Source organism: Plectropomus leopardus, chromosome 11 (assembly GCF_008729295.1).
Source record: "Plectropomus leopardus isolate mb chromosome 11, YSFRI_Pleo_2.0, whole genome shotgun sequence".
Lineage (NCBI taxonomy): Eukaryota > Metazoa > Chordata > Actinopteri > Perciformes > Serranidae > Plectropomus > Plectropomus leopardus.
Window position 1 is genome coordinate 28826026 of NC_056473.1, and position 12823 is coordinate 28838848.

The following is a 12823-nucleotide window of genomic DNA, read 5'->3' on the forward strand; positions in this document are numbered from 1 at the left end:
TTGAATATTAGCTGTGTTTGTGGGGAGGAAGACTATTAGATGTTCCCAAAAAAATGGGAAAAATGTCCACACAACTAATTCATAATTCTTATAATTACATTTTTCAATTATGTTACAGAAAAAATAGCACATCCTCAATGTTATTTTCGTGGGGTTTTTGTGCTTATTTTCAGGTAATTTTCTTGTAAGTTTTTACTATTTTCTTGCAAATTTTCCAGCCATTCATTGCCTTCTTCCCATTTTTTTGAAAAAAATCAAGCCAATATGTTCAGGTTTCAAGGGGTTAATTGTAACTTAGGGGCTAAGACAGAACAGCCCCAGACAACACTGTTTCAAGAAATGACATTTTTGTACTACTAATTTGCAAAAGCAAAACACAATTTATCTCTTTCCTAAAGTTTATTTCATTAACATATTTATGTGCCAAGTTTCAAAAAGTGTATGTATTTTCACAGATAATGTATTTCATTAGTTCTGACAAACGACTTACGATCCCCTTATAGCAACTAAAGCATGATATGTTTTTTTTTTATGGTTCTGTTTAGGCTCTAACAGCACTTGGTTAAGATTTTGAAATGACCATGGTGTTATGATCATGGTTAATCATGTTTTCACTCGTTTTTCATTCAATATTTGTTTTTGTATTTTGTCATTAGTAATAACTAAAATCCCAATCTTTCCATAAAATCATTTCCAGAAGTCGGGGTTGCCACGTAACAACAAGGCTACAGATTTGCTAGGCACACCACATAGCCTGTTGTGGTAGTTTTTATCTTTTCATATGAAAGGAAACTAAATTGAATTAGTATTTTCAGCAGCCTTACACAAACACATTTTGAGCTGGTTGCTGTGTGATGCCAGTTTATACTCAACACATACAAAACAAAACGACCTTCCAAAACTGACAGGTGGTTCAAATAAACACAAGCTGGGTAATCAAAGCCTTGATCTGTTCCCTGGCATTATCTAACAGATTGATATTACACTGTTTGGCAGTGTGTCTTCTAACATCTGAATTTACTGGAATTAATATGTCCAAAAAAGTGAAATGCCACGCACGAGTAGGGAGGGCCGCTTTTTCCATTTGCAACAATTGTTCTGGCAGCAGCTCAGTCAGCTGAAGCTGCAACATGATGGTACGCTATAGGAACGTCAGATCTGTGTCTATCCCCGACTGAACCTTTGTTCAAGATTAACAATGTCATCCCCACCGCTGTTAAGGCTATAGCAATGACAAAGTGTGCTATTGTAGTTTTGTTAATCCCAGACACTACAAAAAAAGTAAGGTGAAATGGTCAGTTTATTAGCGTATGAAGGGGAGGCTAGACACTGGGAGGCTTTTACCTCTGCCCTTTTGCTGTTGTTCTGTAGAGGGAAAGGTAAGCGACATTAGATGGGTTTCCATTACAGATTTGCACAATACTCAAGTGATATTTTGGAAATGTCGATAAAACACACTTGTGAGAGGACTGCGTTTCTATTGAGTGATGTTATGCGTCTTCTCTCGCTATAACATTACAAGAAGCATAATAATAGTAATAACAATTGTAGCAGTAACAATAATAACAATAATATTAATAATAACATAATAATAATAATAATGATGATGATTGATGATGATGATTATTATTATTAATTGTGTAAATGTACATTTTTCCAGGGGATAATTCTTGAAATATTTTTAGAATGACATGGGCATTGACAAAAATCTTTTTAAAACAACTCTGCAACATTTACTACATTAGTATTATTGGTAATAGTAGTAATAATAATAAATTTATATATAAAGCACCTTTGGCATACAAAGCAAAAGCAGAGATTGGATACTTTGGAGACAAAACAGAAGGACAAACAGTCTTACTAAACACAAGCAAGACAAAATCAGGGTAGAGTTAGGATGAAATTAAAACAACAGGGCAGATAATGCAAGATGCAGGACGCAAAATGTGAATATAAAATAAAACAAACAAATAGACCAAAAGCAATAAATGCTCAAATAAAAGGAAATAAAATAAATTAGTGCACATCAAGTACACTGATTAACATTTACACAAAAGTCAAATTAGTGAAGAAAAAAAAAAGGCTGCCTCGTGTCGGATGACGTCACACCACGTCCGCCTGCCCTTTCTATCCGTGCGCGAGCTCGAGAGTCCAAAGTATAAAGTAGCGCGAGCGCCTTAACAGGGGGGGAAAAAAGTATAGTCGATAGAGAGGGACGCATAGAGAAGCGCACACATACACACACACACACACACACACGCATGCAGAGACATATTTCAGTGTCCAACGGAAAACTGGCTCATGTGTGTACATGTACACACAGAAGAGTGGACATCTTTACAAGTTAACCAGGAGTAGATAGCCGAAAATGGAGCGGGAGTTATGGATTTAACGCGTAGAGGACTTGAAATGGGCGGTCTGCCTCTGCCGCTGCTGCTGCTGCTGCTGCTGTGGAGTTGCCTGCTGTCGGCGGTTGACGGTACGTTGACTTTTTGTTCACAACATGGATCCTTAGGGACCAAGGACGGGAGCCACCGGGGCGAGAAATGATAGAAAACACAGCAGTTAACATGCTGAGTCCCTGTTGTGTCTGTGCGCTTCAGTCCCCTCTTGTGTCCCCGCGGTGAGACGAACCAAACCGCTAGCTGTGATTCCTTGTCTCAAAGTTGAGGTTTTTATGTCCCTAGGGTAGCAGACAACAACACAGTAGTTGCTATGAAACTCTGGAAACTCTGCCCGTGAGACACTCTGAAGGATAAACTCGGTGTAACTAAAGTGTCCCTCACGCTTTGTGCAGCCGGTGGAGTGGATGAGTTTGTGTGTCGGAGCAGAAATGAAGTTTGAAGCCTTGCTGGGCTATTTTCTCGGCCTCGGCAGCTCCAGCCATTCCTGCTCGGTGTCGGGTGTCACGCACACTTTCTGCTTTGATAGTGAAAAAGAAGCCGGAATGTCTTTTAGAGAGAGAGAAAACACTGCTGGATAACAAACAGATTTTCTCCCTCTGTTTCGTTGTCTTTATAAGCCTTACTTTGTCCACTGACTGATTTGCGGTCTTACTATTTAATGTTAAAGTGGACAGTCAGAGGCGGAGCTTAGCTTTCTCTCATATGGATGCAAAGCATTACATCAGGTCTTAAAGCTCTTATGTGTCTGCTCGCATCTTAAAACTTTCATATTTTACACACTTTAATAGCTCGTGTATAACCCAGACACAATACCTCTATAACTCCCTGTATGCTCACTCAGTGGTCCAGAAAAAGATGCAGGTGTTAACTTTAAATCCAGATCTGGCGACAAGAGTCGTTTTTCAGGAAAGACTTAGTCTTTGCTTTGCATTTTAAAAGCTACCCTGTCATGTAGGGATGGATTGATTAGGGTTGGGTATCAATTGTATTTTTTCTCCAGATACCAGTGCAACAACAACACTTTCAGAATAGTACCATGCCTAAAGTGATACTTATTTAAAAAGAAAGCATAAAAAGACAGTCAATGATGTTAAAAGACTTTTTTGTCATTGCAAAGGCAAATTTATTTAAACTTGAAATTAAACTATATATTAACTCCCAACAGTTTCAAGTGTACTTAAATATCTAAACATGTAAAAATACAAAACAATGTTAACAAATTCACATAACACAATCACAGAATAAATCAACCTCACCCAGCAACAATAATTAAAACTAGATAACAGTAATTAATAACAGCACAGTAAATCTGAGTTGGGATCAATAATTGTCTCACTAACTCAGCAGCCACAAATTTCTCCATTCATCTATTGATATTATTATAACGACTGAGATTGTCAATTGTGATAACTGTTATGAGAAAAGCTGGTCCACTTTAACAGTCCAGCTCAAGTGAGTTTGCTAACTTCTGCAATCGCTGCAGCCTCACTGTCACCGTCACAGGCGGTTGCATAGGAACTCGTGCAGTATTTCAGTACCCAACGCTGGGTATCGATAAAGTTTTTTTTCCCCACTCCGATCCAAGTCATTTGATATTGAGTATCTGCTGATACCAAGTCCAATACTCGTAGTTACCCGGATAATACAACTGCACAATTCACTCTTCAAGTTCTTCAAAGTTAAAAAAAATAACTCCAGAATAAATGCTCGACAGGTTAATAGTTTTGAAATGCAATACAAGAAAAAAAGTCTGCATGCAGTTTGTAAGGGTTTTTTTTTTTTTTTTTTTACAAAATAAAGTAAAAAAGTAAACATATTTTCATACGGCTCTCATCACAGTTCCACTTAGTGTAGCATTCGTTTTTCTACAAAATATAAGAATAAACAAATTAAAATGTGTCTTCAGAAATGTATTTAAAATCCACTTAGTGCAGCATTTTAAGAAAAGTACATAATGCTATAAATATAATCACAATGCCACTTCAAAGCAGTGTTATAGCTGGACTATAACAATACCAGTCACAACAATGAAAGTTTTGCTTATTGTAACTTTATAGTAAAACGAATTCACTAAAAATGAACAACAAAGAATTTAATTCCACTTTGCTGATCATGAAAAAAATCGGTTTCTACTGATTAGCAGCATTACAATAAAACTTGTTGCAAATTGTGCTCTTTGTTGACGACACCTGTGTGATGGCGGATGTAAACAAAGGATTGGGCGGGGCATGTGCTCAAAATAATCCCGATTGGTCAGAAAATGCATTGATCACGCCCACTACAGATCGGATGGGGAAATCCTTGCTATCGTGTAACTGTCAGCATCTATCTGAAACTATAACGGTGCACACCACTAGTTTGACAGGACAGGATGGGTCACAGAGAGTTTACCTGACTGAAGGTTATACTCAAACTTTTGACTCTTGCTTGATATGCCAGTTAGAGCAGTGTGACCTTCACTGTCCGCTCATATTTTTATGTGAAAGATTTTTCTGAGTCTGCTTCCTGATGATGTTTCGCTAAACCAGGCAAACATGACTTCTACGAGTCCCAAAGGTCTCGTAGTTTCACTGTATACAGGTTAAATTCTGAAGAGATAAAACAGTTTTAGGAAAGAATGATTAAACTGAAAAATGGTATAATATAAAATTTCCAGCAGGCTTTCAGCAGGGGCTGCATGTTATTCAAAAAACCCCAATTGCCATAAATTTGACAGATACACAGAGTGATATGAGTCAAGATTATATAGTGGGAGTGGTATTTTTTGCCTCTTGTTTTTACTGGGGAAAAAACATAATGTGATTTTTTTGCTGCCAATTTTGATACCAAACAAGCACCTTCCCTTATGTCTGGTATATGATTTGTAGGCGGAGTCATCTATGTAGCACTGCAATGCGTCATTTATAATGGCATGTTGTGAAACATTTTACTTTTATCAAAAATTACCGCTAAAAAAATATTATTATGTATTTGACAATTTTCTAATAATTTTCTCCTTTTTTCCCTCACGTCATATTTCTTGTCACCTTTTACCAATTTTTTGCAATTTGCATGAAATTTCTTGTCAAGTTTCCCATTGTGCTTTTCCCATGTTTTTGAAAGAAATCAAACCAATCTGCTCAGCTTACAAAGATTTAAATCTGAACGCTGTGCAAGAAAACTGATGTCAATTCAGATTTTAAAGGGTCAATGATGTAAACCGTGTGTAAAATTGGCCGTCCGCTGGGAGCAAAAAGGTTCAATACTGAATCAGTCGATGTGATTGGCTGTTTTTGTTTCCGTGAGGAGAACCATGTTTAACACCAAGGTGACCATGTGTATGCACACTTCACACCCACTGGCCAAAAACACCAAAGTAGTTTCAGTACACTGCAAGGTAAACATTACAGCTATGTGTGTGTGTATACTATATGTGAGACTGCCAGATCACTCAGTAGATAGTGTGAGTGTTTATTTCTAAATTATACTAGACTATGTTTACACAACGGCGTCTAATCCTTGAAAACGCTATATTTGCGTGAAGACAGCAGACTCTCTTTTTCTACGCTGTGTTTTAAGATTTTATTGTCATATGCTGAGTGAAAATACAGCAGTTTACGCCATACAGCAAAACTCATACTTGTCAGTCTCCCATGACACAAAACAATGATAAAATTAGAATAAAACTTAGATTAAAGAAATAAAATAGGCTGAAACAAAGAACTAAATTAAAAACCTAATTAATGCAAGGTGCACTACATACAAATATTGCAAACACTTCTTGCAGGAAACGTTAAACTTTTGTTGCAGCTTGGCCTTTTGTTCACAGGACAACAGCGTTTTGGGACCCTAAAACCGAAAACTTTTGAAACAGGGTTCCAGAGTGTTATCATTTTGAAAACGCCACTCCTTCTGTTGCCGTGTAAACTGGCAATGCGTGGATCCTGGCGCTTTTGTGCTTGTATGCGCTCTAGTGATCGTCTTCTTTTTTGTTAAAAACTCATGTGTTTCCGGTTGTTGTTGCAGATCCGTGTACACAATGATCGTTTTCAAAATTTTATCGTATGAACATGAATTTATTTAAAAATGCAAAAGAAAGACATTTTAGTAGAGCCATTCTCATCTAAACTTGCAAACAAAGCAACAAGCAAACAAACAAAGAACGTTTGCAGAGTTGACAGCGAGGGCCACCACTTTCAGTTGAAATCTTTTTCCATTGAATATGAAACTGTTGTATTTCTGTAATGTGTATGTGTTTTTTTTTCTTTTACTAACCTATAAATGCCAGAAGCAACTGACCCCGGAGTTTATTCACATGATCTAATCTGGCCCCTATTCTAAAGGCTTGGACACCTCTGGACTACACACTATAGCTTTGTTTTGGGTGGCATCTTTCCTGTCCCTTTTCTGCTCTGTTGATGTACTGCACGCGTATTGACAGTTCTGATTCAAGAATGAACATTCACTTTGTTACACACGAAGCAGGAGAAAATAATTCAATAATAGGATTACAAAAAATGTGTACCATGGACAATATATTATTGTGTAAAACATATATTGAACTCGATCAAGTGTATTATTGCAGGAGGTTCTATTACGTCATATTTAATTATTAAAACATGATGTGGCGTATCTGACATTAGTTTGCATGATTGGTCAATGGTAAGACACACAAGAGTTGTATAACTTTTTCAACTGTCAAATTGCAGTGTAAGGCATAGCGTATACATTTTCCTCATACGACAAAGGCCTGTCACTTTGACATAATAGCCTGTTTTAGCGTGTTAGCAATGTGTGTTAGAGATGGCGCTGCTGTAAAAAGTGTAGTGTAAATTCATTCATTTGTTCATTTATTAAGTCCAGGGATGTTTGTGTGGTGTATATGGACATTGCAGCACTTTGAGTGGACTTGTATGTTCTGTTCAGTCTTCAAGTTGCTGCCAGCGGTGCTTTCAGGTCCCCCTGTTTGTGTAATCAATGCAATTCATAATGTGTTTTGTCTTCAGTTGTTTGGTTAATATTTCTTCAAACTGGAGATGACAAGACATCCCATTCATATTGAGCATGTGGGGGTGGGACTAATAAAGACAGACAGACGTTGTTTTGAACTGGAGGGCAGAAGGTTGTGATTTTAAAATGCACATGCATAGTGAATTGCAATTTGTTATTCAAAACTCTTTTATAGAATCAAAAATCATATAATTAAGCAGCCGGCTGGGCTTCAATGATCAGTCGTCAATATGGTCGACAGCTGGCGCTCATTGAAAGCTCTGCTCATATAATGATGGAAAAAATGTAAATCTTAAAATTCTTCTCATTTGACTCCAACAAAAAAAATCAAAAGTCAGCAGCAAACCCCTTAAGCTATGTGCTACCAAATATGATTTACAGATTAATAGAAGATCCACTTAATAGCTTTTTCTGGAGCTCTCAACCACATTAGATGGTTAATTGCCATGAAGGTGGCTCAGTCAAAGTACTATATCCATAATCAAGAATAAATGTTTACCTTTTACTACCATCATTTAAAACCAGGATGTCTTCATCCATAACTGACTCCTGTCATGATTGTGGACAGGGATCCAAGGCAAGACAGTATTTGACACTGTTGCTGTGTGATTCAGTGAGATGACAGACAAAGAACTCACTTAGCAGAGTGTGTTTGGTGAGATTATTAAAGGATAAAACTGGTGTTTGTTTATCTTTGTTATTTCTGTCACAAATCCCCCGAAAAGACCAAAACCAGCCAGTCTGTGGAGAGCAACTCAGTATCAGGCAGACTTCACTGCATATGCTCAGTGATGTTGTTTCATGTACAACTTGCTAGTTTTGCAAGCTGAGAAAGTTGCTGTAAAGCCCTCTGAGGCATTTTGCGATAATGGGCTTTATAAATAAATTTGACTTGACTTGAAATGGACAAGAGACAGTTAGTGTGTTTAAGGTAGACCTCATGGGTCCAACTATGACTGCAGGTCTGCTTTTACAAATTTGTTCAATTATTTTGAATGGCTTATTTGGTAATGCATTACTAGCTAACAGTTCAAGGCGGGAATATCATGCTGTTATGCTGATGATGACGTGTTGTGTGTATGGCTGTACCCGACTCAGAATTATGCCAGTCGAATCAGATTTTGCAGTTCATTTTCCATGCAAAGTTTCAAAGTTCGAACGGGGCTTGTCGGGATGTTGTGCATGACAGCGGCATTCGTGTAATACAGTAAACAAGCTAACGCTGCTAACGATGGATCTTAAATGTGCAACACCATTTTTGCTGATATTAAATATCAACAAACAAACAACAAAAGCCCAAGACTGCATCGTATTATCCTCCTTTGAGCTGTAAATTCACCATTTGTTCACCTTACAGTATGGTCTCTTTTTCCCTCCGTTCTGCTTCAGCAGGTCCCCAGAAGTTCACTGCACAGCACAGTTACTAGCAAAATAAAAAATAAACAACTGCTCAATCTCAATTTAGGGGTCTCCGAATGATGATTCAAATCTCCGTCTTTCAAGGGGCAGCCCTAGATGCCACAGGGAGCCACTGGAGAGAGGCCAAAGGGCCACATGTGGCTCCGGAGCTGTAGGTTGCCTAGCCCCTGGTACTAGTATTGATAACTTTAAAATTATATTCAGCCCTTAGAGTCAGAAGCATTCAGGTGACTTTTCTTTGTCCGAGCAGGCCCAGAAAGAGGTACAGTCAGCCACCTTATCAGGTGATGTCATGTTCAGGATGTTGGTCAAAGGAGATACCGTACATGAAGCAGTGAGTAAGTAAGACAGGGTCAATGAGATGTTTGAACTCGGCTGAGTTAAGTAGCCAAACAAGTTCTCAGGCTTGGAGACACATAATGATTTTAATTTTGTTTTGTTTTTCATATAAAATCCGTTGAATTGATTAATCCATGTTTATCTTTTAGGACTGTTGGGAGGTGTGATCAATTGGTATTTTACAAACAATTACTCAAGAAAATAACCAGCAGAGTAAAACAGAATAAGAATAATGATTATGCAGTCTAAAATCAGCTGGTTACTAAAGGGGCAGCTGTGGCTCAGGGATACAGCGGATCATTGATTCAATCCCCAGCTCTTCCAGTCAACATGTACAAGTCAACAAGTATGTCCCCCCAAGTTGCTTCAAATGGCTAATCTGTCGGTGTGTGAATGTGTATGAATGGTTTGAAACTGCATAGCAGGTAGCACCTTGTACATTAGCCTTGCTCACCAGTGTGTGAATGTGATTCATACTATGAAAGAACTATAAAAATGCAGGTTCATTTACTATTTAAAGCATTAACTACTGAACACAATAAATGCATTGTTTAATGATAATCTATGGTGATAAGATGAATGAGTTAATGGAGTGAAGTTTTCAACACTGGATTGATTTTTAAAGAGAGAGTAGCCCTTTTTTACATATATTGTGCTGTGGGTCCATACTAAGTCCCTTCTTTATTCCTCCTCTGCATGTTTAAACAGAACCAAATGTACCTAAAGAGGCGTGACATTGAACACAATAGTGTCAGCTGCTAGTGGGACATATAACATAAGCGTCAGCAGTGCTCTCTAAACAACAACAAAGGCGTAATATGCCCATTTTAATCATTTACCTTCTCTGTTATTTGGAGGCTGATCTTGTCCTCTCACTGTTTTCCTAAATTTGTGAACATTTACGGCCACTGTTCTTCCTTGTATTTGCAAGTCATAGTGAGGCTCCATGATCGCAAAATGTGGCTAAATAGTCAAGGTCTGGAGCTCTGCAAAAGCTCTGCTTTGTGTGTGTGTGTGTGTGTGTGTCTGTGAGAAGCAGGGAGCCGTTGGAGAGATAATAAAATGAAATGTCGGCATCAGTGTCGTGCTCAATCTCCACATTCAGTATCGTGTTCCAGCTACTTCATGTTGGTTTGTTTTGATGCCTCGCATTGTGTAGATGCCTCCTTAGTCTCACAGATGGACGCAAAGCAATATCAGATGATGTAAACAAAATAAACTATATAGTATAAAATGAAATGAGACGTTTTTTAATTGTCACATGATATATTTCGTCATATTGCACAGCACTACTTCTGACGCTGCAAAGTTAATGTAGTAAATAATAATAAATACCCCTCTGCAGAGGAGCCACCTTGTAGTAAAACATTGATAAATACTCATTTAGACCTACCAGTAATGTTGATAGGCAAATTTAGATTTGATTGACTTTGTTACATTCATTATAATGCTCAAATATGTTTTGTGGCTCCAGACAGATTTTTTTGGTCAAAAATGGCCATTTGCTAGTAAAGGTTGCCGACCCCTGCTGGTACAAATACCAGAGTATCGATATCAACACTGTAACAATACTTCTTTTTCTACCTTTTTTGGAGAAATTCTTTTGTAAGATTCCACATTAAATGTCTAAACACAAGCAGCCATACAGACCTGTTTTGGTCAGTACTAAAAAAAGGTATTGAGGTTTGAATGCCAGCTCTACTGACTTGGGAATAGGAAAATTAATCCTTTTGGTTGGAGCTAGTCTATTTGGGTGGGCCACCCAAAAAAAAAGTCTTTGCCCCAGAGAACCTGAGTATTTTCTCTTTTTGCTGCTGAGACCAGCCAATAGGTGATTTCCACACTGCTCTCCATTAGCCTGCACTATATGGGCCACTGCATTCACTGCATTCAGGCCTCATACACTGAGTCTGTTCTTTTGTTTGGACGGAGGCACACTCGACACTCAACAAAACAGGGCAAGACCTGACGGAGGGCGACTGAGAACAGAGCAGCTCCCAGTACTTGTCACCCCACCACTTTTTAGAATTTTTTTGATCCATTAGTAAATGTAATATTTATTTCTGAAATGGGACAAACAACCTGAATAACTTAATCTTTAAAAAGTTATTATTTTAATTTTTATTTTTTTGCACAGCAGACTGTAACTGTTGTTAGTGTTCAACCACTAATAGAACGTTGTCTTAATAAAATACAGTCTATAATTGGCACATTTGTGATTGAGTGAGGAAATTTCTGTTCAGTCAGAGATACCCAGAAGTATTGTGGTTTGATTCCCAGCCCTCGCTGCAGATAGCCAGTGAATGAGATGCACAAGAGTATTTGTTGGTAAGCTTCTGGCAGCAGGGAAAGGAAAAGAATTAGGGGCTACAGGAGGGAAATTTGAGGGGCTGAAGGTCAGGAGAAGAGATTTGGGGAACGTTCTGAGGAGAAATGTAAGGAAGAGATTGATATCTTTTCCTGTTTGCGTTGCTATGGTGTGCAACTTGAGGACGGTCTTTGCTGTTAGGATTTCATGCAAACCTGGACAGATGGAAGAAAAAGAGGGGAATGAGAGAAAAATTGAAGTGAGGAGAAAAGAGGAGAAGTGGGGAGTAGAAAAGCAGAAAAGAGAAGGGGGGAGGAGACATGCAGGACAAAGGGAGGAGGGAAAGAGGAGAGAGGGAGAAAATGGACAGAGGGAACAGAGGTGGAGAGAGAGGAAGTCTGTGGCAGTCTACCTTGATTTCTCTAGGGTCCCCTCACACACACACACACACACACACACACACACACACGTACACGTACACGCACATGCACACACAGGCTGCATAAATATGCTCCCTGCGCTCGTCACACACATATTTCTTGTCCCAACTGGGGAGGTGTGAAGAAAATCTCTTCCTTCCGTGCAACCCTTCACACACACACACACACACACACACACACACACACACACACATAAAGAGGGTTCTGTTAAGATGGGCTCTGATAAGATGTAAAGCGAGAGAGCCTGTTAGCCTTCTCGAAGCAGAGGAAAGCAGAACTGAGAAGTGTGTGTGTGTGTGTGCATGTCAGCGCGTGCGTGCATGCGTGCACACAAAAAGGGGGGCAGCAGTGCATTGCTTGTGCTTTAGAAATTTGGGAACCCTCTTTCCTTTCAAGCTGCCACCTCAGTACGACCTCCTTCCCCCAAAACATGCATGCACACTCACACACGTATACACACACAGGCGCACACACACACACACACACACACACACACACACACACACACACACACTAAAGGCGCGTCTCCCCCCTCGTACTTTGATTGTTAATCCCATTGACAAACTAAATTGTAGTTTTTTGGTCTGTTCTTTTGTGTTGTGCCCATGGGCACGCGCACACACACACACACACACACACACACACACACACACACACACACACACTCTCACACACATCTATCCATCCATAAAATGCCAGGTGCAGTGATGTCATTTGCCTTCACAAACATTTGAATTTTGTCTGAAATTTAACAAGATTTGTGGCATTTCACAGTATGAACTGTGGAAAAAAAACAATATGTAGAATTAAGTGGCATCTGTGTTTCAGTTTTGGATAGAATAATGAGTTCTAGTATTTTTTGCTGTCCTCATTAGTATTGAGCATGACTGGAGGAGAGTGTAAGCCAATTGTTTAACTAAAAA

General features: G+C 38.8%; 1 protein-coding gene across 1 annotated transcript in view; it reads left to right on the forward strand.

The window, feature by feature from the left end:
• Window positions 1-2149: 2149 nt before the first annotated feature.
• The window catches only part of lrp5 (low density lipoprotein receptor-related protein 5), a 74642-nt gene continuing 63968 nt past the window's right edge, over window positions 2150-12823 (forward strand). The window contains exon 1 of the mRNA XM_042495472.1: window positions 2150-2479. Coding sequence (XP_042351406.1) covers window positions 2383-2479 — 97 coding nt within the window. The 5' untranslated portion in view covers window positions 2150-2382. The remainder of the gene's footprint in view (window positions 2480-12823) is intronic.